The 26,021-nt window shown below is 40.2% G+C and overlaps 1 protein-coding gene across 1 annotated transcript in view; it reads right to left on the bottom strand.

Annotated features, from left to right (window-relative positions):
* Nucleotides 1-26,021, bottom strand: part of Fxr1 (FMR1 autosomal homolog 1) — a 52,488-nt gene that overhangs the window by 23,982 nt on the left and 2,485 nt on the right. Inside the window, 2 exon segments of the mRNA XM_051157057.1 lie at nt 7,120-7,213; nt 8,822-8,874. Of these exon segments, the coding sequence (XP_051013014.1) occupies nt 7,120-7,213; nt 8,822-8,874 (147 nt within the window).

The raw sequence follows: 26,021 nt of genomic DNA, 5'->3' as shown, positions 1-26,021 counted from the left end.
ACATGAGACTCACTTAGTTATCTAGGATAGTAAACAGATCTTACAAAAACTTCAAGAAAATCAATTTTGCATGATATTACTTTGTTGTTGCTAGCTATGTCTTCAGACAGGGTCCCTAGTAGCTCAGGCTGGCCTTGAACTGCTTATGTCAGTAACAAAGTTGCTGATCCTCCTGCATCTACCTCCCAAGCCATTTTTTTAAAACTTCAACTATTAGTACTAAAACAGAGAACATACGTAATAGATGGTGTTTTTTTGGTTTATTCTTTGTTCTCTTTTGTATTTGAGTATGTGAAATCCTTTTCTGAAAGGTTAGCTTCATTTATCAATGCAGTAGGCATAACCAGTCATCTATCTATTACTCAGCCTCTTTTTTTAAAATTTTTTTTATTAATTTATTCTTGTTACATCTCAATGTTTATCCCATCCCTTGTATCCTCCCATTCTTCCCTCCCTCCCACTTTCCCATTATTCCCCTCCCCTATGACTGTTCTTGAGGGGGATTACCTCCCCCTGTATATGCTCATAGGGTATCAGTCTCTTTTTGGTAACCTGCTATCCTTCCTCTGAGTGCCACCAGGTCCCCCCCTCCAGGGGACATGGTCAAAAGTGAGGCACCAGAGTACGTGAGAAAGTCATATCCCACTCTCCACTCAACTGTGGAGAATGTTCTGACCATTGGCTAGATCTGGTAGGGGTTTAAAGTTTACCACCTGTATTGTCCGTGGCTGGTACCTCAGTTTGAGCGGGACCCCTGGGCCCCCAATCTGCCTATCATAATGTTCTACTTGTAGGTTTCTAGGACCCTCTGGATCCTTCTACTTTGTTATTCTCCCATGCTTCTCTCATCTAGAGTCCCAATAGGATGTCCTCCCCTCTGTCCCAGTTTCCTGGTAAGTGAAGGCTTTCGTGGGACATGCCCCTTGGGCTAGTATGCAGATATAAGTGAGTATATACCATTTGAGTCTTTCTGCTTCTGGGTTAACTCACTCATTATGATCATTTCTAGCTCAATTCATTTATCCACAAATTTCAGGAATTCCTTGTTTTTAATAGCTGAGTAGTATTCCATAGTGTATATGTACCACAGTTTCTTTATCCATTCTTCTACTGATGGACACTTAGGCTGTTTCCATGTTCTGGCTATTATGAATAAGGCTGCTATGAACATGGTTGAGCAAATGTTCTTGTTGTGTGCTGGAGCATCTTCTGGGTAGAAAAAGTGGGGAAGAGCCTGGAACATATTGGCACAGGAGACAACTTCCTGAACAGAACACCAACGGCCCAGGCCTTAATGTCAACCATTAATAAATGGGACCTCATGAGGCTGAGAAACTTCTGTAAGGCAGGAGACACTGTCAAAAGAACAAAGCGACAGCCTACAGACTGGGAAAAATCTTCGCCAACCCTACATCTGACAAAGGTCTAATATCCAAAATATATAAAGAACTCAAGAAACTAAACACCACCAAACCAAATAACCCAATTGAGAAATGGGGCTTGGAGCTAAACAGAGAATTCTCAACAGAGGAATACCAAATGGCTGAGAAACACTTAAAGACATGCTCAACCTCCTTAGTCATCAGGGAAATGCAAATCAAAACAACTCTGGGATTCCATCTTACACCCATCAGAATGGCTAAGATCAAAAATCCAAGTGACACCACATGCTGGCGAGGATGTGGGGAGAGAGGAACACTCCTTCATTGCTGGTGGGAATGCAAACTAGTACAGCCACTTTGGAAATCTATCTGGTGCTATCTCAGAAAAATGGGAATAGGGCTTCCTCAAGACCCAGCTATTCCACTCCTTGGAATATACCCAGAAGATACTCAGCCTCTTGCTGGGTAATCCAGGCTCGCCTTTGTACTACTATATTCCTGTCTCAGCTTCCTGAATACTGGGTGAATTAAACACGTACACACACACACACACACACACACACACACACACACACACACACTTCCTTCCTTCTTTCTTTATCAGGCTACAGATGTAATTTGAGGGTAAAGTGCTAGGCTACCTTCACATGAACAAAGACCTATGTTTAATCTCTGACACTGCAAAAATGAAAAACCTATTATCTATACCAACCTATTTTTGCCTCCTGCTTTCAAGAGTATGCTGGCTGATGAATGAAAAGGACAAGAAAGGCATGGTAATTGAAGTAAGTAAAATAAAAGCCACAGGTATTAACAAACATCTGTAATCTTAGCATCCAAAAGCAGGGGGAAGGAGACAGAGTTTACTGAAGAACTACACAGTGAGACCCTGTCTCAAACAGAAGAAAAACCTCATCTATAGGGGCTGAGGTGTCTAGCATGAGTGATGTCTTAGGTTAGATTCATACATAGTACAAAATACTACATGGATTTAAAAACAAGACAAGTCACATAACAAGAGATCAACAGCAAACAAACTTAATTTTAAAGGTATTCAATATCAACCAAAGAAAAGAAAATTCAGTAGATCCTAGTTCAGCTCAAACTAAGACTACTAATTCAATCATTTTTGGAGACTAAACAATGGTACGTCTTAGTATTATCAAAATTGGGGATTTGGATAGATGACTTGGTGGTTAAAAACAGTCGTTGCCAAGCCAGGGCACCTGCCTTTTTCCCCCACAACTGACTTTCATATACACACAAAACCAACAACAAACCAGACAGCTTTTCTAACTCTTCTGTGGTATGTGTGCCAAGTGTTTTTCTCTATTACTCTCTGCCTTATATTGCTCTGAGGAAGGGTCTCTTCCTGAACCTAGAACTCCAATTTCTTCAGAGACCAGTGACAAGTAACCACCGATCTCCTCTTGACACCACACAGTGATGGGTTGGGTTTCAGGTACAGGTGGAGAGATCATGCCAGGCTTGTTACTTGAGTGCTGGGATCCAAACTGAGGTCTTTACTGTGCAACTTATCTTTCTATTAAGTGACCTTCATAAAAAGATTTGCCATAAAGATATTACTAGTTTTGTTCTAACAGTAGTAATTCTGATCTCAGTGCTGTATACATCCATACCAAGTAACTGAATGTTTGGTGGTTAACATTTCTTATACATGCAAAGAGGAAAAATCTAAAGAGGCACTCGACTCTAGTTAATGGCACTTAGCTGGGGCAACTAGATAACCACATCTATGCTAAAAAGATGTTTTCACAGCCTGGCACGGTGGTGCATGCCTTTAATCCCAGCACTCAGGCAGCAGAGGCAGGCGGATCGCTGAGAGTTCGAGGCCAGCCTGGTCTACAAAGTGAGGCTAGGACAGAAAAGGCTACACAGAGAAACCTTGTCTCGAAAAAGAAAAAAAAAAAATTAAAAATTAAAAAGAGCACTGGCTGTTCTTCCAAAAGACCCAGGTTCAATTCCCAGCACCCACATGACAGATCAAAACTGTAACTCCAGTTCCAGGGGAGCTAACACCCTCATACAGATAGACACACACAGTAGCAAACTACCAGTGCTACCAGGTCTTATTTTTAATTTGCCAAGCTTAAAACAAGGAATCACCACAACATCTAAATGGGTTCAGGTCACACAGACCGCCAAAAACCTCTATGATGCAGAAAGTGAAGAGTTAAAGAGTTAAGAAGGAAAGGTTGGTCAATCAAAGGAGACAATATTAAACTTTTCCTTAAAATTTCAAAACTGAACAAATGTGTGATGTTTTACAAAACTAGCAAAATTTTACTAGGACTGAATCACAAAACAAAATGAAGTAAAACAATTTAAGAACAATGATTTCCATTTCTCTGATATGTTTTTGTCACAAGTTGGGAAAACAAGTCACAGATGGTTTGTAGCAAGACTAAGATTTCCTAGGCCTAAAGTGGGGAAAACAGACTGTTGAACAAAACATCCTCAGCACCTCACCAATGAGCTGGGGGTTTCTGTTGTTGATTTAAAGTGCGTTTTCCCCTTAAACCAGACATTTACAATAGTATCTTAACAGCAAAAAGTAGACACCAGGGAAGGTAATGTAAAGCCTGTAATCCCAACACTAAGGAAGCTAAGGCAGGCAAATTCCAGGCCATCTAAAAAGAACAAAATAAAAATTTTAAGTGCATCTCTTAAACTTGACCCCTACACATTTCTAACTTGAGAACATCTCAACCTAACTTAATTCTTTTCTTGACTCCTCCTTGATCTAGATTTACAGAAGTAGAAAACATAATGCTAACAGAATTCGATTTTAAAAGTCAAAAATAAATTTTGTCTTCATAGAAAGTCATTAGAAAATGATATAATCTGAGAAAACCGTGCTTAATGATTACTACTTTCCTATTGCCATGATCAATGCAAGTTATAGAAGAAGCCGTTTATAGTCTGAGGGCCTTTTGCTCCGGAGACTTTGGGTCCATGCCCATCGTGACAGGCAAGGAGCAGCCCATCAGAGTAACTGCTCAGAGCTTTCATGTTCAAACAGCAACCACAAGGCAGAGAAGAGAACTAAGTGGAAATGGCATGGGCTTTTGAAACAGGTCAGTGACACATCTCCAACAAGGTCACACCTCCTAATCAAACTCAAACAGTTCTAACTTCAGAACAGACATTTAAATAGTAAGTGCCCAAGAGGGCCCTGCTCATTCAAACTACCATATACATCTAGATTACACTTATGGGTCTCTTTACAAAGTTAAGTCATTGGTATTTTCAAGTGGAAGTTTCTCATTTCTTTGAAGACTCAGTTTGTGTCATGCAAATGCATTTTGTTTTTGATTTTACTTTGTTTTGTTCCCAAGTATTGGATGTCTGAGTGTTTTCCCACTGCTAAAGACGGCCTTATGACCTTTGTTACAGGAAAAACAGACACCAGAGGGCACGTGATGTTTTGCTGGAAGCTATCTCGTGTGTGGACTCTGAGGGGAGATAAACAGAAGCTCACAACGCTTTTGCATTGCTACACCTTGCAGTGGTCTTTATTTTTCAACACCTCACTTTGCAGAAACACTCCAGAGAGAACTTCTCATGGCACTCTGGCTGAGTCTACTGCGATTAGGTGGGAGTTTTGCTGTTTCTGCTGGATCATGCTGCTGTTTTGTGTTTGCTATTTGACTGGACTACTGGTTTCCTGACAACGCAGAGTGGAACTGCCCTAAGGAACTACATCCTCTCCCCCTAATTACCTCCATTCTCTCCTACCTCTAGTCAATGAGTTGGAAAGGGAGGTAGAAGCATTTAAAAACCCTAAATAAAATAGGTTCTTAAAAATCTAACTTGGGAGGCAGAGACAGGCAGATGGATGTGAGTTCTAGGCCAGCTTGATCTACAAAGACCAGACCAGAACAGCCCAAGGCTACACAGAGAAATCCTGTCTCGAAGGGGGAAAGAAAAAAAACAAAACAAAACAAAATCCCTAAATCCATAGTACTTATTTTAGTGGATGTCAACACCAAAAGAGAGGAGATAACACAGTTATTACCATATTTTTCAGACCGTAAAGCACACTTTCCCCCCAAAAGTGGGGAGGAAATTAGGGTGTACCTTATGGTCCCACTGCTGTTTTTATAGTTTTTCTTGTTTTGCTGCTCTAAAAACTGGATGCATCTTATGGTCCAAAAAACACAGAACCTTAAAGAGTAGGTTCGTGGAACTGACAAATTTCTAAAATAGCTTTGCATAGAAGCATAATAGCGAACCCACTTGTTTTATTATTTATGATGGCTAACGCTGTCAACTTGACAGGATCTAGAATCACCTAGGGAACAGCCTCCTAGCTTTATGCATAAAAGAGATTCCAGAATGGACTGAGTGTGCTGGGGAGACTGACTCTAAACATGAGGGGTACTGTCCTGGGATATCCAGCCTGGGATCTTGCATAAAGTAAAAAGGTGAGTGTGAGCTGAATACTGTCATTTTTCTCTTCTGACTGTAGACACAACATGAACAACAACCTCAAGTCCCTGCCACTATGCCTCCCTACCAAAATGAGCCATACTCTCAAATTTTGGGCCCCAAAAAAAAAATCCATCTTTAAGTTACTTGCTAAGTATTTTCAATGACAAATAATAATACACTATCAAGTCCTATAAGCCAGGCAAAAATGAGACAATGAAATCTCTTCAGTCGGGCATAGTGGCATACACCTTTAATGCCAGCACTCGGGAGGCAGAAGGATCGATGTGAGTTCGAGGCCAGTGTGGTCTACAAAGGGAGTCAACGACAGCCATGGCTATACAGAGAGACCCTGTCTCGAAAAACCAAGAGACCTGTTTGTGTTTTTCAATGGGTGGGAAAAGAGAGAGGATAGAGTTTGGTAGGTAGGTAGCGGATAGCAAATATGGTGAATAAATATTGCACAAAACTCTCAAAGAACTAAAAATAAAAGTAAAATTTTAAATAAAATTCTGTATCTTAGCACAGTATTGTGATTATTTTCAACTTTGGGGGGGGGAGTGGGAACACAATTCAAAGTACAGGATTTGATGCATGTCCCAAATAAGTCTCAAAACAGGGCTAGGATTACATGAATGCAGCATCATGTCCAGCAACAGCAAGCATATACATCAAGAATAGTTAATACTGAAGAGACAGACATGCAAAATCTCTAAGTGTGAGGGAGCCAAGCTACAAAAAAAAAAAAAAAAAAAAAAGCATTACAATATTTTTATCCAGCAGTAAGGGAAGAGAGTAAAAATACAGTAAAAGCAATATTCTGAGTAGTAGGGTATGTGTGTGTGCGTGCGCGCGTTTGTGTGTTATTTCTTTTTCTGTACTTAAATTTTCCTAGACATTCCTACTATATTCCACAATGCAATTCATATGCACACAATAAATGACCAAAGATACTGAAGGGCAAAGCACTGGCATCAGCATTAGACAGTGACGATCACTGTATGGTTCTGTATTAGGTCTCTTCAGAATCCACATACATTATCATCCTTAGTGTTTTAAGACGTTTTCATTTTGCAAAGCTTCATCAAGCCCACCAAAGCTAAAGTGAGTGCTACTGACACATAAATCCATTTCTGACTTAAGTCTTCAGTAACACTATAGTCACTGCCAATACTGGCCAGGAAAGGGCGTGTAATTATCCATCCATCAGCTACAGCTTTTCCCACAAAGATATTTATTTTAGAACAAAAAATAGGTACCATAAAGAAAACTTAAATACACATACCTCTACTTCATCTCCTTCACTAATTTCTTTTTTTATATCAGGTGGTGGTGGTAATCGAACTTCATTAAACGGAACCTGGCGTTCTGGTTGCCAACTAAAGGATTAGAAGAAGAATTAGAACTTTTATTTTAGCAGATTCTAATATGGAAAAGCTATAGTCTCTGATTAGTGTTATAGTTTTATCATTCAGAATGTCCCAAAGAGAACAACAAAGCACCTTATTTCTTTAATTTATTAAGCCAAGGTAAAACAGACACTGTTAGATTTTTACAAGCTTTATAATTAATACTGGTAGTATTACACTCCAAAATACGTATCCTATGAATGGCAAATACATCATACCCTGCAAACAAAATAGGCTAATCTCACAATAATGACTAAGGTTCAAAATAATAGTCATTGCTATCAATGAAAGTGGTGAGATCAAGCATATGATGGCAAAAAAACAAAAACAAAAACAAAAACAAAAAAACAACAACTTCATAAATTACAACAATTATACAAACTAAGTAACTTTCACGTGCATAGCCTCTTCTGGCCTCTGAAGAGACTTGACATGCATATAGTGCAGATAATAAATGCATGAAAAATATACTTTAAAAGGATATTTTTTTTAATTTACTGTTTATGTCCAGATGGGAACTTCTTTGTGCTTAGCATGCTCATAGGGCCAAGGGTCAATCTCAGCACACACACTCCAAAAGCTTTTTTTCTTTCTTTCTTTCTTTCTTTCTTTCTTTCTCTCTTCCTTTCTTCCTTCCTCTTTTTTTTGGTTTTTTGAGATAGAGTTTCTCTGTGTAGTCTTGGCTCACAACCTTGACTCACTTTGTAGAGCAGGCTGGCCTTGAATTCAGTCATCTGCCTGCCTCTCTGCCTCTGCAGTGCCGGGATTAAAGGCATGTGCCACCATGCCCGGCCCCCAAAAGTTTAACTTAGCTAGAAAATATGTAATTAGACTACTAAAAGCGTAATCTTTGTAGCAATATAATTTTAGTTGCTGTTACCTGACGAGTTTTTATAGTTAAATATCATTCTGAAGTGTCCATAGGTCACTTCAAACCTGGGATATCCCACATAGAACGTTTCTAAGAGGAATGCTGAGCAAGCAGACAGCTGAAAGTCTAGGATTTCGATGGCCTTTCTTTGTACCATTACTGTCTATATGGCAGCTCTCAAAGACAGATGCCATTTCAACACCTGTCTCTCTATGAAGCAGCTGTTAGGCAGAGTTCAGAGCTGCTCATAAGTTCAGCTGCTCCTTTTATAACCATCTTCCCAACAAAGCCTAGTGCACTTGTCTTCCCCACTTTCAATTGCCTAGGCTGTAGGGTACCAAGAGAATTACTATCAATTCTTATTAACATCAAGCAATTAAAAATAGCCTCAAACTCACTACTGTTTGGAGGGCCTTTTATACCACTTCAACATTAGGGATCCTTAGCATTACACAACTTGTGCCATCTACTTTGGTAAAAAATTGCTGACTGAAGCATATCCTTATCACATTTTGGCAAAGAATGACATAAAAGTGATAGGTAAATTGTAGACACAAAAGCAAGTGAAGGATTATCAAAACTGGACTTAGAACTCACAAGCTCAGCAAACAACTCCAAGCACTCCAACTCAACAGCAGTCACTTTCCTACTGGCATCAATAGAATTAACACTACCACTCTTAAAAATTAAGATCTATCGTAACTTACTTATTTTCAAAAACAACTGTGAGGGAGTCTTCATGGACATCTTTGATAAATCCCTGCATTAAAAAAAAAAAAGTCACATCAGTATTACTGTTACTACCTAACTCTAAAAGCCTGTAAGAGATATAAAAACTGTAAAATGATGAAAACACACACCAGGGAACATCAGGTGGCTCATTTCAGCACTGTGGAGGACAGCTCTAAATTCCAGGCCAGGCTGGCCACACCACGAATAGCAGACAAGACCAAGAGAAGACGCTGTCTTTAGAAGGGGAAAAATAAGGTAGCACGGGCTAGGGATATCACTCAGCTGGCAGACTGCTTGCCTAGCATATTCAAAGCACTCCATCCCCAGCACAATACAGAACTGTGGTGGTGAACTCCAGGAGGGTCACAAATTCACGTCATTCTTGGCTACATAGCAAGCTGAAAGCCAGCCTGGGGTAAGGGAAGGAACAGGGATGGGGGAGACGATGGGGGTTGGGGGGGAGGCAAGACGGACAGACAGACAGATACACAAAGTTTCCACCTTACCCTCAAACCAACCAACCCATACCACAGGGTTTGAAACAACTGTTAACATGTAAACTTGATTCTCATCTCCACCGTTTCTAAAAAGCTGTTCTTTAGCCCCCTTCAACTCTGGTTTCCACAGTTATCATTTATCTCAAATCTAACACAGCAAACCACAACACATATTCATGCTAAAAACACAGGCAGTAGTTGGATGAAATAGCAAGGTATGTGAGAGTTCAGTAATTTAGTATTGTTAAGACCTAATGACCCATACACAGCCAGAAGTGGTGGTGCACACCTTTAATCCCAGCACTCAGGAGGCAGAGGCAGGCAGATTGTTGTGAGTTCTAGGCAAGCCTGGTCTACACAGAGAAACCCTTTCCCAGAAAACAAAAACAAAAGCAAAAAACCAAAGAGAGAAAGAGAGCGAGAGAGAGACAGAGACAGAGAGTGAGTGAGAGAGAGAGACCCAAACACTTGTTGCCAAGTAATATCCTAACTCTAAAACTTATACACAATTTTACTCTAAGGGAGTTAATTGGGTCTTGTATGTCAGAAATTAAAACTTATATAAATTACATAGCAAATTTAAGAACTTAATTCCACTATAACTTAAATTACAGCCCAAATTTGGTAAAACATGACATTTTAAAAACTAGCATTATCTTAGTTCCTATTTTCCCCACTAATTTTCTTTCCCTCACAGTTAAAGTGTCCACGCTAGAAAGACAGCGCAGCAGGTAGAAGTATCTACCATACAAGAGAGGACTGACTCCCAAAAGATTTGTCACTTCTACATGCCATGCGTTCGAGGCCAGCCTGGTCTACAAAGTGAGTCCGGGACAGCCAAGGCTACACAGAAAAACCTTGCCTCAAAAAAAGAAAAGAAAAAGAAAAAGAGATTTCCTTTAAGTCTGGCTGTAATACTACCAGTAGAAATGATGGAGTCATAATTACAGAAAAAGTATCATCAAAACCCAGTTTGTGACAGGAAAGCACAATTATGTTCCTGACACAAATTTGAGCTTAAACAAATGTCAGTGTTTAAAATGTCAGTGTTTAAAATACTCATCAATATAGCTGAAGTCTGTGTGTGTGTGTGTCTCCTCTCTCTCTCCTCCCCTCCCCTCTTCCCCCCCCCCCCTTTGGTTTTTCGAGACAGGGTTTCTCTGTGTAGTCCTGGCTGTCCTGGACTCACTTTATAGACCATGCTGGCCTGGAACTCACAGCTATCCACCTGTTAATCTCTTTATTGAGAGGGAAACGGAGGATCTTAGCATCAAGCTAACTTGAGAGCTACTAAAATTGTGTATGTCCTTTGCTGACACTCTCAAGAAAGCCCACACCTACACTTTGGTGTATCTTAATGTTCCCTGAACACCTTTGCATTAAGTCTATATTAAAATAACTCACATCTGAAAGAACTCTTCAGGCCACAGCAGATGGCAATATGCAGCAGTGTCTTTAGCTCCCAGGCAGCACTGCCACTGCCAAAAACCCATTTGGAGCATTATATGATCACCTACAAACAGTCTATTCCTTTTGAATAAGACCTAACAAAATGTCTTCCTCCTAGCAATCCACTACAAACTACTTTATACTTATACGAAAGGGAAACAGAAACTAAAACACTATAGCGCTGGCAACTGCATGTAATCAACAACTGAACAACTTTAAGTCTACAGAATAGAGCTTAGAATGGTAGCCTAGATCCAAAAACAGTAGACTTCCATGCTACAAAAACTCAAATTTTAAATTTCTCTTTAGATGTAAGTTTTCTACTGCAAAACAAACTACTAGCAGCAAAAGAGAAGACCAAAGGAAATTCAACTTCCTGAAGTGAAAACAGGCCTCAGCCTAATTCTTAACTTTTTAAAAAATGATTTGTATATCATGTTAAAGACTTGCTTATTTTTTTTTACATGTATATGTATGAACCTGGGTGAACGTATGTGCCCCCAGAAGTATGCAGAAACCTACAGAGGCCAGAAGAGTAGCTTAAGAGTTAGAGGTCCTCTGCAACATCAGTGAGCTAGCACTCTTGAGCTGGGCCATGCCCAACATCTCTCCTATGATGGTTCTGCTGTTTGTTTTTCCAGACAGGGTTTCTCTTTGTAGCCTTCGCTGTCCTAGGCGCTTTGTAGGCCAGGCTGATCTTAAACTCACAGAGATTTGACTACCTCTGCCTCCCCAAGTGGTAGGATTTCAGGCATTCGCCACCTCAGCAGGCTGTGGTTCTGGATCTTTAAAGTCCAATCTTGTCAAAAATCCTCCTTGGTTGAGCAGACACTTGCTGGCACACCTGCTCACCTGAGTTCTATCTTGGGAAGTCACCCTCAACTTGCAGTGGAAAGAAAAAACTGACTTCTAAAAAGTTGGCCTCTGGCCTCTACCTTCACACACAGACTTCAAATAATTTAATTTTAAATTGTGGGAGGGGTAGAGAAATGGCTCAGTGCTCAGTTCCCAGCTCCCATGTTGGATAGCTAACAACCGTTTCTAATTTCAGCTCCAATGGGATCCAATGCCTCTGGCCTCCCCAGAAACCTGCACTCACATACACATGCCCACGTACAGAATTAAAAATAAGCCAGGTATCATAGAACATGCCTTTATCCCAAGGCCAGCCTGGTCAACATAGCAAGTTCCAGAACCGATAGGGCTACATAGAGGGCCTGTCTCAAAAACAATAAATCCATCAATAATTAATTAAATATAAAATCAAGCTGGGTGTTATGACACACACTTTCAATCTCAACATTCAGGAGACAGAAGGGGTCTGTGAATTCAAGGCCAGCCTCTACTACTTAGCAAGCTCCAAGATATCCTGAGGCCTACATAGTGAGACCTTTAAAAGAAAAAAAAATTACTAGTTGTGAAAATAAATCATTCAAGGCAAGGTGTGGTGGTGCACAACTGTAATCTCAGCACTTTGGGAGACAGAGGCAGGCAGATCGCTGTGAGTTCAAGGCCAGTCTGGTCTACAAAGTAAGTCCAGGAGCCAAGGCTACAGAGAAACCCTGTCTCAAAAAACCAAAATAAATAAATAAATAAATGTATGTACCATTCAAAAAAAAATGTTAAGTCACCATAGGTAAGCAGGGGACCTGTCAGGATCTAGCCTCTAGTTCACATTTATTTTCATGAACAAGCAAAACTATAATCAAACTGGCACTACTACTACCTTCTAATGATGGACATTCTTTTAAAGTTTAATAATTGACTTTTGTCATGTGTCAGTATTACATGCATAAATTTTAACATTTTTTCTAGATTTGGTACAAGAGAAATAATTTTATGTATTTGATTTGTTTTTAACTAAAAGTAATTAAAACTTCATTCAAGGCCTTACTCCTAACCTGAAGCAAACTTGTAGTGATGTACTGTAGTTTTTTTCTAAAAGCACTGCGCTCAGTGTTAGATGCTACTGCACTTTTTCCCATCAGTTAAAGATCACTGCTGGCAAAATTTACACAAAGATTAAGGTCTCTGTTTTTCTTGAATTGGTGGAATTGCATTGGATTATGACTTGCCAAGTTTGGGCAATTAATGATTTATTCAAAGGTTCATTTTCTAGTCTCAATGCTGACATTTCAGCATCTCTGAAATCAGGATGCTTCTTAAAAAATGAGAGCATCTTAGAATAGCTAACAGCCACATGTCACCACTTAGGCATGCTCAGACTTGGCTTGCTTGCAACTTTTCTGCCACACTTGCGTCAGTAAACCAATGAAGTACCACTCTAAAGAAAGATTGAGGCTTCTTAGCAGAGTTGTTGGTATCTTCTGATTAAAATCAAGAAACACCAATATTTGCAGAGTAAATGAAAATTCATGCAAGAGATCTGTTTAATGTTTTTAAAGCAACTTTTTAAGTCTGCATTTCCTATTTTAGCTATCCAAAATATTTTTTTTTTCTTGTAAGGTCTAAAAGGCAACAATCCCGAAAGTAATATAAACAAGTTTTCTCTTGCAGTTGGCATCATTTTAGGGTCCAATGAAATGGCATGGATCTTCACAAACATCCAAATTTGTATGTGGTAATAATCTATTCCTCTGGGTTGTTTCTTTTTGAGAACACACTCTACAACCCAGGCTGGATTTGAACTTGCAGAAATGCCTGCACTTCAGCCTTCCAAGAGCTGAGATTACAGGCTTGAGTCACCACATCCAAATTATTCCCTGGACTCTAAACCTAGCACAACTATTCTGACCTCTTGACCATGGCTTATGTTTCAGACCAACACACATACAGTGAAGAGTATCATGTTACATAGCTTCCAACCCTACACACATATGATCTACTTCACATGATTTTCTGAAAGGAAAAAATACAACTGCCTTTTCTTAAAATATTTTATTTATTATGTATACAATGCTCTGCCTTCATGTACCCCTGCATGCCAGAAGAGGCTATCAGATCACATTACATATGGTTGTGAGCCACCATGTGGTTGGTGGGAATTGAACTCAGGACCTCTAGAAGGGCATTCAGTGCACTTAACCTTCAAGCCATCTTTCCAGCCCACAACTGCCTTTTCTTTTTTTTTTTCCGTTTTTCGAGACAGGGTTTCTCTGTGTAGCCTCAGCTGTCCTAGACCCACTTTGTAGACTAGGCTAGCCTTGAACTCACATCAATCCACCTGCCTCTGCCTCCTGAGTGCTGGAATTAAAGGCGTGCACCACCATGCCTGGCCCACAACTGCCTTTTCTAATCAGGGTTCCAATATAGCACAATACAGTTAGGTAGCCATGCACTGCGTGTAATAATTTAATGTCTTTCTCATGCCTCTATCTAAAAAGTTGTTTTTGTTTGTTTGTTTGCTTTTTAGTTCACATGGAAACCTCAACTGAGATTGTCCTTAGTGCCTTCCCAGACTTGGGAGCAACTTTATGTAAAACAAAAAACCACCAATAACAAAACAATTTGCAATGGACTAGAGCTTCTTACACTGAGGTTCTCTTAATACATTCAAAGCTATGCCAAAGAGCATTTAATACTAGTACTCCATACTCCCAAATACTGCAGTAAACATTCCTTTAACTTTAATGCCTACTAATTTATGACTCAAAGCACTCTGTTTCTGGGCTGTCTGCAGTTAAAGATATGGGGGGTGGGGGAGCCCTTTTCAGGGTAAGGAAAAGAGAACTCACTAAACGTGACACTACAATATAGCAGTTTTGCTATTAAGACTGTATCAACTCTAGGCAGCCTGGTGGCCCAGGCCTGCACTCAGGGAAGGGGGGAGGGGCACGACGACACAGGACACCAAAACAAAAATCAAAAAAACCAACCCAAGAAAGTAAACAAAGATTCCTTGTTTTATTTTCCAACAAGCAAGTCAATTTTTCCTCTTCTGAGTCTCTTTATGAATGTCCCTAGAGCACCCAAGGTTTTGGGAACAATTCAGGGGGTTATCAATCAATCCAGCCACTGTAGATGCCAGGTGTCAATCTCATTCCAATCCTAGAAGTAGAAAACTGTGGATCAGCACCACAGTACTCAGTTCACATATGTGCAAATAAAACTTTCAAACTGTTGAGCTACTTGATTATTATTCAAACAACCTTTCTGTGGGCATGCACTTTTACATTAAGTAAAAGGGTTAATATCCACAATATACAAATCTCAATAACTGACAAAGGACATCCCAATAGAAAAATAGACTAAAGACCAGGCAAAATATATATGAACAAATCCAAAGGGCAAATAAACATTTTTCTGGCTGGGACATAAGGAGAGTTATCAACTGGTGAAATAAATAAAGTTTTCTCTCTCTCTCTTTTTTTTTTTTCTCAAAAAAAAAAAAAGTTTTTAATTTTATTTGTATGGGAGGGCTTTATCTGCCAAAGATGGCATCAGATCACATTATGGATGGTTGTGAGCCACCATGTGGTTGCTGGGAATTGAACTCAGGACCTCTAGAAGAGCAGGCTCTTAACTACTGAGCCATCACTCCAGCCCCCAAAGTTTTCTTTCTTTTAAAAAAAAAAAAAAAAAAAGTAACTTAATATTAGAAGCTTATTTTGGTTTCTGCTGTTTTTAAGTCCCTTTCCAAACCGTCCCCTTCTTTAACACATGTATGTTAGATGCATGAATATGTCGGTGGGCAATGCTCAAGGAGACCAGAGGTTGACATAGGGTGTCTTCATCATTTTCTACCTTGGTCTCTCACTTGACTGAACCCAAAGCTCACCAATTCAGCTACTCCAGGTAGCCAACGTACCCTCTAGGATTCCCCTGCCCACTCAGCATTTAGATGGGGACTGAGTTTCTATGACTCTGGTCCTTAAATTCCTATGGCAAGTACTTTATCCATTGAGCCATCTTTCCAGGCCCGAAAACTATCCCTGTCTTTGTAATCTATCCAATAGAAACACAGGTATATTGAGGGAGGGGGAATTATTGACATGTCTGAATTTTATACTCTAAAAACTATTACATAATCACTACAAAGTATGCTGTACATGAAAAGTACACTGATTCTAGTTTTTATGGGGATACTGAAAAACCCTACATTTGTTTCTGGATGTGTATCCATGCATAATGCTATGAGTATAGTCAGAAATCTGGGATTATTATCTGGCTATAAGCAGAACTACCTGAAATAAAGGGAACAGCAACAAAAATACACCACCAAGAGAAGAAAGAAAAACCTTTGGCCTGAACCAAGTTATACATCACACCAATAACAAATTACACATGTAAAGATGGTATATGAACATTAATACACACAGGTATGTATCGTTTAAATGTGTATTGTTGAGCATGACCGTATACACCTGTAATCCCAACACTTTGGGAAGCTGAGATAGAAGGATCACGAGTTAAAGGGGCAGCCTGGACTACAGAATGAAACCCTAGATTAAAAAAAAAAAAAAAAAAAAAAAAATCCTTAACCAAGCAGAGTAGCTTAGAAAGTAGAGAGGCTTAGAAGAGATCATGTGGGTCCAGAAGTTTGAGACTAGCCTGGAAAACACAGTGAACCTCTTATTTTGAACAAGCTATTATTTGGTTGGTTGGTTGGTTGGTTGGTTTGGTTTTTTGAGAAAGGGATTCTCTGTGTAGCCTTGGCTGGCTTTGTAGACCAGGCTGGCCTCGAACTCACAGACATTCACCTGCCTCTGCCTCCCTGAGTGCCGAGATCACAGGCATACACCAGGGCTCAGTTAAACAATCTATTTTTAAAGAACTACATACTACAAAACAAACCTACTAAGTGGAAATTACTTTTAAGAAAAAATCAATGTATACATGCTCTATAAAGTCTAAAATGTTACTACAGAATTACACCATTATTGTACAAATTCTAACAAAGAAAAAAACCATCAAAAGAAAGGTTGAAGTGTTGCTCAGCAATAGACTGCTTGCTAGTAGCATGAGGTCCCAGCTTGGAACCCAAGAACAAGCAAACAAAAATCAATTATATTAACTGCCTTGCACATCAGCACCGAGCACTTAACTTCTGAACACAAGGCAATGAGAATAAGTCCACACAGACACATACCACTGCTTGCACTAATATGTAACCGTTCTTGAAATAAAATGACTTAATGCTTCCACACAGCTACCCAAAACTCCCCTCACCTTCCTCTTGCAAAACACTTAAGTTCCAGTTATCCCTGTGTGTGACAATATCAGAACTTATGACTGACTACACACACACACACACACACACACACACACACACACACACAGCATTTAAAATGTTCAATTTGAACCAAATCAAAACGGTGTTACTTTATAGAGTACTAAGGTGATACAACAAATCACCTGTGTCCAGAAACCAAAACTAATTCTTTTACTTTAAATACATAATGAAGCTAGTTTTGCAAACTTCATCAATATAACCAAGAACGCTCCAGTCACTCTCCCAAAATAGATGTGCAAACATACTAATAGTAAAATAGAAAGAGAATAGTAAGGAGAAAGGGAGGAAAAAGAGAGAACCATCTGATACCAAAAATCTTGTTTTCAATGAACAAATGAACAGAAAGTTGTTATTAAGTCAATGTGAGATTTGATGACAGTTCAGTTTTACCACTGTTTTCAATCTAATAAAGACAAATGAATTATAAACTATATATACACAGGCATGTAAGTTCAGATTAACAAAGCAATGCTATGCTTTGCTATGGAATATATGCTTATAGTCCAGCTATTATTTTGAAAACCTAGTCCTAGAAAAGCTGCCACAGCAGTTTGTAGTTTGTTCCTACTCATTAGCTAAGCAACAACAAAAAACAAAAACCCACAAAACCTTTTTGATGTCTTGATATTCAAAAATACTAAGTGTAAAATTACCAAGATGTTGGATCCTAAGAACAATACTTGAGCGGGGTGTGGTGGTGTCGCCTTTAATCCCAGCACTCAGGAGACAGAGACAGGCAGATAGATCTGTGTATTCTATGCCAGCCTGGTCTACAAAGTGAGTCCAGGACAGCCAAGACTACACAGAGAAAACCCTGTCTCAAAAAACCAAGAAAAGAAAAGAGAGAGAAAAAAAAAAAAGCATTACTTCAGAGCTGGAGACAAAGCACTAGCCTAGTTTGGGCAACACAGAGTTCCATTTCTAGCATGGACAGAAAAAAAATTTCAACAGGCATTTCATTTAAACAAATATGTATGTGCATTTCAAATATTTCAAAGTATGTTTCCTACTCAAGCAACACAAAAGTGAACAACTGTGAACGATGTAACTATCACAAAGAAAATATTAATTATATACTTAAAATAGCCATATTAAAATAAATGAAAACAGGTGAAGTTTTAAAATACTTCAAAATATGCCAAAGATATTATTTTAATATCTAATTAGTAGCTTAAGAACTGTTGTGTTGAGCCAGACGTGGTGGCACATGCCTTTGATCCCAGCACTCAGAAGGCAGAGGCAGGAGGATCACTGTGAGTTAATTTGAGGCAGGCCTGATCTACAAAGCAAGTCCAGGACAGCCAAGGCTAACAGAGAGACCCTGTCTCAAAAAACAACAAACCTGTTATGTTTTATATTCTTTTACAAAATACTACCTCAATTTTGACTCATACATTTCAGCTCGGTGGTTGCTAGCTATCATTCTAGAAAAGAGAACATTCTTAGAAAGCAAAAGTCCCCAGGAAGACCCACATGGCATACACTCATAAGTGGATATTAGTACCCTATAGGTATCTCTGAGAGACTCCACCCAGCAGGGGATCAGGGCAGATGCTGCACTCCAGGTGGAGCACTGAGAGTGGTATGGAAGAATAGAGGGATGGAAGGACCCAGAGGGTTCAGGAGACCCACAAGGAGACCATCAAGCCTGGCGGATCTGAACCCAAGGTGGCCTGCACAAACTGTTGCATCAACCAAGGACAATGCATGCAGTAAACCTAGACCCCCTGTTCAGATCTAGCCAATGGACAGCTCATTCTCCATGGTTGTGGGGAAAGTTTCTGACATGAACTCTGATGCTCCCAGATTTGATCACTTCCCCTTTGTGGGGAGGCCTGGTGGCACACAGAGGAAGGGCAAGTAGGCTACCCAGACAAGAACTGATAGGCTGTGGCCATATGGTGTGGGAGGAGGGCCCCTTCTGTCAGAAGTTTAGGGGAGGGGGACAGGGCAGAAGAGTGAGAGAGGGTGAGAACGGGAAGATACAAGCAAGGGGATAACATTTGGGATGTAAGCTGAATACATTATAATAAATTAATTTTTTTTAAAAAGCAAAAATCATAGAAAACAGCCTAAATCATTTTGCTACAATCATCCCAATGCAGTGCTCCATATTCCCAGTGTATTAGTAATTTACAACTAGTATTTTTTTAAAAACTTATTTGTACTTAAGAAAAACCACACTATACAGTTGGGCATGGTAGCACAAACCTATAATATCAACCTTCAGGAAGTAGGGGCAAAAAGATTCCAAGTGCAAAACCATTTTCAGCAACATAGTAAATTTGAGAGCAGCCCTGACCCTACATCAAAACAAAGTATGGGGGTTCCACACTATAACAGTTAAGAGGCTAAAGACTAGAAATCATGAATCAACCTGATTTATAGAGCTGAACTGGGCCTTACATTTCCCCAAATAGTGTTAACTTTTTCACTGTCATTGAGACTAAATTAAAAATTCACATGTAGAAGACAGGTATGGTGACACACACACCTTTAATCCCAGCACTCAGTAGGCAGAGGCAGGCGGATCGCTGTGAGTTCAAGGCTAGTGTAGTCTACAAAGAGAGCCCAAACCAACCAAGGCTACACAGAGAAACCCTGTCTTGAAAAGCCAAAAGGAAAGAAATGCACACGTAGAAAAACATCTAAGAAGCAGTCTGAATGTTAAGTACTAACTGTTGTTAGAGCTAGACAGGCCTTGAGTCAACACACAAAACTTCTAGATGTAGTAACTTTTACAAGTGAAAAAAAAATACAAATACCTCATATGCAGATCAAAAAATTTAAACCTCATAACAACAACCCTATTACAAAATTAAGACTCATTGGGGTTTTTGTTTTGTTTTGTTTTGTTTTGTTTTTTTGGTTTTCCAAGACAGGGTTTCTTTGTGTATTAAACATAGCCTTGGCTGTCCTGGAACTAACTTTGCAGACCAGGTGGGCCTCGAACTCACAGAGATCCACCTGCCTCTACTGGGATTAAGAATCATTCTTAAACCAGTGTGGTAGCGCACGTCTATAATCCCAGCACTCAGGAGGCAGAGGCAGGTGGATCACTGTGAGTTCGAGGCCAGCCTGGTGTACAAAGCAGTCCAGGACAGCCAACACTACCCAGAGAAACCCTGAAGGAAAAAAAAAAAAAAAAGTCATTCTTAATAGTATGATAGAAAACACAAGCACTAAATTCAGACTGACTAGATGGCTCAGCAAGCAGGTAAAGGCACTTGCCATACAAGCTGAAGGGGAAAAAAACACTCCACAAAGTTGGCCTTTCAGACTCTCTACACCTGTGCTTGTGACACACACGCATCCATATCCACAAAAAAACAGAGTCCATTATTCAAAGCTATCATTTAAGGAAGTTTAAGTTTCATATACTAAGCAACTGGAAATGAAAACCCTAAAGTTAAATGTCACTTCAGACACAGCAGTCTTGAACAAGCTACATCATCACCATCAGTTCCTTGTACATAAAATGAATTAAGTGTGTATCACATGGACCAGTTGCGCCAGTGCTCACTTGTGGATCCAACATTCCAGAGGAAGAGGCAGGTGATCTGTGAGTTTCCAGTCTAACCACATCCACAGCGAGTTCCAGGCCATCCTGTGCTACACAGTGACAAAACCATACCTCATGACACTCCTAAGTGTGCAGGAAATACGTGTGGAAGCTGAACAGAGCATCTAATAACAGACTGTCAAGCTATTCTCTTCCAAAATCAAACACAATACATAAAATATATAGGTACATAAAAAAAAAAAAAAAACCATAGCCATGCCACTTCTATTTGACAGTTTACAGCTTGTCTTCAGGTTTTTTTTTTTCTTTATATTATCTCCTAAAATAGGAAAATGAAACCACAAGCATTTATTTTTCAAAACTGACTCCAACAGTCAGGTATATTAGTGCATGCCTATAATCCCAGCACTAAAAAAGTAGCAACAACAAAGTTCAAGGACAGTCTGAGCTAAACATGTATCAAGTTCCAAGCCATCTTGACATATTCCAGACCCTGTCTCAAAATAACAAAGATTCCAGCTTTCTTTCCTCCCCTACAAACAGCCACAATTGGCCACTATTCCTGAAAGAAAATAAAAATTCTAAATTGGGTATGGTACAACAGGCTACAATCCCAATATTCAGTAGGTTAAGGCAAGATTGCAAGTTCAAAGCCAACCAGTTACATAAAACACTGTCTCAAACCCTAAAGTTGAGACTATCCATTTCCACTTAAAATTTTAACATTTACAAAAGCCATATAAATATGTACAACTCAAAATCATCTTAATATGACTGACTCTATATACTTTTAACAAAGAGCCCTAATGCTAAGGTAGTTACCATTTCTCCCTCAAATACTATATGAGGAGTTGTTGGTGAGGGGGTTGACAAGGTTGTATCACTAGTTTATAACCTACATTGACCTGAAACTTAAAAAAAAAAAAAAAATTGTATTTATTTGTGTGTGTATGTGGGGGTCTAGCTGGGAGTCTATTCTCTTCTTTCCATCATGTGGACGGCCCGGCTCGAATTCAGTTTGCCGAGTTCGCCAGCAAGCACCTTAACTCGCTGATCCACCTCTCTAACCATTATTCTTTTTCTGACCTAGAATGCTGATATTCCTGCCTCTGCCTCTCAAGTGCTGGAATTTCAGGCATTTGTCACCAGGTCTACTTTCAACCAAGATTTTGTACTAAAGTCATTACGCCCTCAGCACTCTGCTCCCTCACTGCTAATTTAGTCCACCACTAGTAATAAAATATTACCTACGACTATTGCACAGCTTCATTATTAATCTCAAATTCTTTTTAATAGTAAGCTAAAGGAATATGGAATTAATTATGGACCTAGTACAATACTTGGAGATGTCAAGTATATAGTTAAAGCAGGATAAGAGCTCTAAATGTAATTAATTCCATCGACTATAGATGGGCCCCAAATCTCATTTCATCTGTACAAACAGAAAAATCCCTACAGGAGCCAGAAACTGAGTGATTTATATTTAATCCTGTATTTAGTGGAGCTATATAGCTCAAACATAAAGCATTAAAGCCATGGGTTCAACTATCAAAACCTTGTTTATGTTCAGCCAAAAACTATACAATGCAATGACATTACAAAATGGGCCTGACACTTGCTGCACCTGCAGACCTCACTGCTCTCATCACTTCCAGAGACTGAGGCAAGAGGACCACATGAAGACAAGCCTTTTGAAACATAGTGTCATAGGTTATCAGTTAAAACGCATGTTAATGATGAAAATTGGGACTTTTGGGGGGATGGGGCTGATGGAATATGTGATGGTTTTAATTATTAACTTCAGACAATCTAGAAATCACCTGGGAGTCTCAATGAAACCCTGTCTAGATTAGGATGGCCTATGGGTATGTCTGGGAGGGAGTACTCTAGGTAGCTGGAGACTCACCTACTCTAGTAACAGCACTCACTGGTCACGGAAGAGATGTGTGTTAGAGTAGAGAAAGGGAACTGAGTGCAGGCATACATGATGCATTACTTCTTTGCTCTCTGCCCCGGGCTAGATGTTCCTGATGCCTTGACTTCCCTAAACGATAGACCATAACCTTGAATTGTGAGCCTAATAAAATAAACCCAGCAGGGCAAGGTGGGGCAGGCTTTTGATCCCAGCACTCAGGTGGAGAGGCAGGCCTATCTCTGTGAGTTCAAGCCAGCATGGTCTACAAAGCCAGTCCAGGTTAAGGCTACACAGAGAAACCTTGTCTGGAAAAACCAAAAACCAAACGAAACCAAAACAACCAACCAAGCCGGTTATGGTAGCGCACGCCTTTAAGCACAGAACTTGGGATCTCTGTGAGTTTGAGGCCAGCCCGGTCTACAAAGCATGGCCAGGACAGTCAAGGCTACAGAGAAACCCTGTCTCAAAAAAACAAAACAAAACAAAACAACAAAAACGAGAGAGAGAGACACACACACACACACCTGTAATCCCAGCACTCAGGGAGGCAGAGGCAAGTGAATCATGTGATTTCCAGGCCAGCCTGGTCTACAGAGTGAGTTCCAGGACAGACAAGGCTACACAGAAAAAACGCTGTCACTGAAAAACAAAACAAAACCACACCCCACACACACAAAATAAACAACAAAACCCTTTCCCCTGTAAGTTGCTTTTTCAGGTATTTTATCACTCTAACAGGAAATAAATAATTCCAGCATTCAGGGAGGCAGAGGCAGGTAGATCATTGTGAGTTCCAGACCAGCGTGGTCTACAGAGAAAGTTCCAGGACAGCCAAGTCTACACAGAGAAACCCTATCTTGAAAAACAAAACAAACACAGAAAATAGGATAGTGGCAAGAGATGCACAACTAAGTATCCTAGCAAACCATTCCATTTTCAAATGAATTACATAAAACATGCATTCTCATCTCTTCTCAGTCCTTTTAGCCACCTCATTAAGTTTTCTAAAAGGCACTCTGCTCTAGGTAGGGAAGGTCCAGAAGCAGGTATTTTATACCAAATTACACCCTGCCACTAAGTGTTTAACATCATCTTTCCAGGCTTTTCCATCCCTAGATTTAGAGGGCTGCAAAGACATCTCTAATTACAAATACATTGTTAACAGCAAAAGCAATATGCTTAGCATATTGTTTAGCAGTTTACCATGTTAGTATGTATGGATTGTTTTTTTTTTTAAAGGAGGCTATTCTAGATACTATCTTCAATCGTCAGTTCTTCACTGACTCTAAATTTATGAGGTCCACTTAATCAGTGTTTAAGAACAGTGATGCCTCAAGGTTGGCTGTACAGAGCAAAGCATAAGACACCTCTCAAGCTCCACCTTGACGACTAATCAGCCAATGCATGTGGTGCCTGTATTCCCAGAAGTGGAAAGTCTAAGAGCTGGTAAATTCACAATTTCAAAAATCACACCCGTATCTCAGAACTATCACTAAAACGAAAAGGTACAAAATAAAAATGTTAACAGTTCCAGACAGGGTTTCTCTGTGTAGCCTTGGCTGTCCTGCACTTACTCTGTAGACCAGGCTGGCCTCAAACACACAGTGATCCACCTGCCTCTACCTCCCTGAATGCTGGGATTAAAAGTGTGAGACACCATGCCTGGCTTAGCTCTTAATTCTTCTAGTTCCAAAATTCTTCACAATTATCCTCTAGATTAGAAAAAAATGAAATTCCTCTACGCTAAATACAAGCCAAACTCAAATCACTACATGTATAACGTACGAAATCCTAGGTGGGGCAGAACTATGAAACTAGATGCCCGAAGAGCAGTTATGTGGTTCTCAGCCTAACACTGCAACCCTTTCATACAGTTCCTCCTGTTTATGTTGACCCCCAACCATAAAATTATTTGTTGCTACTTCAAAACTAATTTTGCTACAGTTATAAATCATAATGTAGTATCTGGTAGGGAGGATATCTGATATCAACCCTGTGAAAGGGTCATCTGTCTCTCCCACAAAGGGATGTCAAGCCACAGGTTGAGATCTACTACTCTAGAGGATAAAGGGTCAACAGGGACATTTAAAAGATAGTGCAACTATCCTGCCCCCAGACAGGGTTTTCTCTGTGTTTCTTGGCTGGCCTTGAACTCAGAGATCCGCCTACCTCTGCCTTCCTGAGTGCTGGATTACAGGCATCACCAGTTGCAACTACTCTATCTACATGGTGGCTGTGATTGCACACAACTGTCAGCATTTATCAAAACATTTAAGAAGTTTGTTTAGAAAAAAGGAAACAAAAGCTGTTTTGCAATATGTAAATTAACTTCATTTTAAAAACTGAAGTGGCAGAAAATGAGCTGTTCGTGTGGTAAGAATTTTTTCAGTCAAGTGTAGTGATATATGCCTGTAATCTCAGCTATTAGGTAGGCCAAGGCAGAAGGACGGCAAGTTCAAGGCCGCTGTAGACAACTTGGAGCATGTCTCAAAATGAGGTTAAGTGGTCCGCGGTAGATCTCTTGCAAGCATGTATAGGGAAGGCTCTAGCCAGGTTCAAACTCAAAAGAAAAAGGCATTCCTCCCCGTTGGGAGCTCTTTCCACCATGTGCAGTTCTTCCTCATTTCCCTTAATAAGCCTACTTTAGGGGGAAGTACGGAAGAGGACAGAAATAACCCATGTGAATAATTTCACTGCGTAAATTATAAAAATATTTTAAACCACAGACTTCAAATACCTGATTTTTTACACAAGTCCATTTACAAGATAATGACATACTCTGTCTAGACTTCCATGTTTATTTATTTCTAGTTAGGGCTCTTTCCTTTTTCTATTTTGATGTTCCATGATCCTGAAGACTATCTTCTACAAAGCACACATACAACTGATTCTGGAAAAGCTGGGCATGGTGCTGCAGCCTTTAATCCCAGCACTCAGGAGGCAGCGCCAGGCTGTGAGTACAAGGACACCATGGTCTACAAAGTGAGTCCAGGACAGCCAAGGCCACATAGAGAAACCCTACAAATGATTGTAGAAGAAAAAAATCCCAAAGGCCCAAAATACACAAAAATATAGCTTAATGTCCTTCCCAACCTTTGTCAAGTAAAATGGGTGGAGTCCAGTTTAAGTATAACCAAATTTGTAGAGTATGAAAGGGATTAAAGGGATTATTTATAAGCCAGATCGCTGTGAGTTCCAGGCAGTCTGGTCTACAGAGTCCAGGACAGCCAAGGCTACACAGAGAAACTATTAAAAAAAAAAAAAAAAGAGGAGGAGGAGAGAGGAGGAGGAGGAGAAGGGGAGGAGGAGGAGGAGGAGGGGGAGGAGGGAGGAAGAGGAAGAGGAGGAGGAGGAGGACGGGGAGGAGGAGGAGGGGGGAGGGAGGAGGGGGAGGAGAGGGGGAGGGGAGGAGGAGGAGGGGGGGGGGAGGAGGAGGAGGAGGGGAGGGGAGGAGGAGGAGGAGGAGAGGAGGAGGAGGAGGAGGAGGAGGAGGAGGAGGAGGAGGGGAGGAGCGGCGGCGGCGGCGGCGGCGGGCGGGCGGCGGCGGCGCGGCGGCAATAACCTGGGGCTGTATGATACAGACCTTTCTGTAATCCTA

The sequence above is a fragment of the Acomys russatus genome, chromosome 15, assembly GCF_903995435.1.
Source record: "Acomys russatus chromosome 15, mAcoRus1.1, whole genome shotgun sequence".
In the NCBI taxonomy this organism is placed as follows: Eukaryota; Metazoa; Chordata; class Mammalia; order Rodentia; family Muridae; genus Acomys; species Acomys russatus.
Note: the sequence above shows the minus strand (reverse complement) of the source record. Positions and strands in the feature narration are given on the sequence as shown.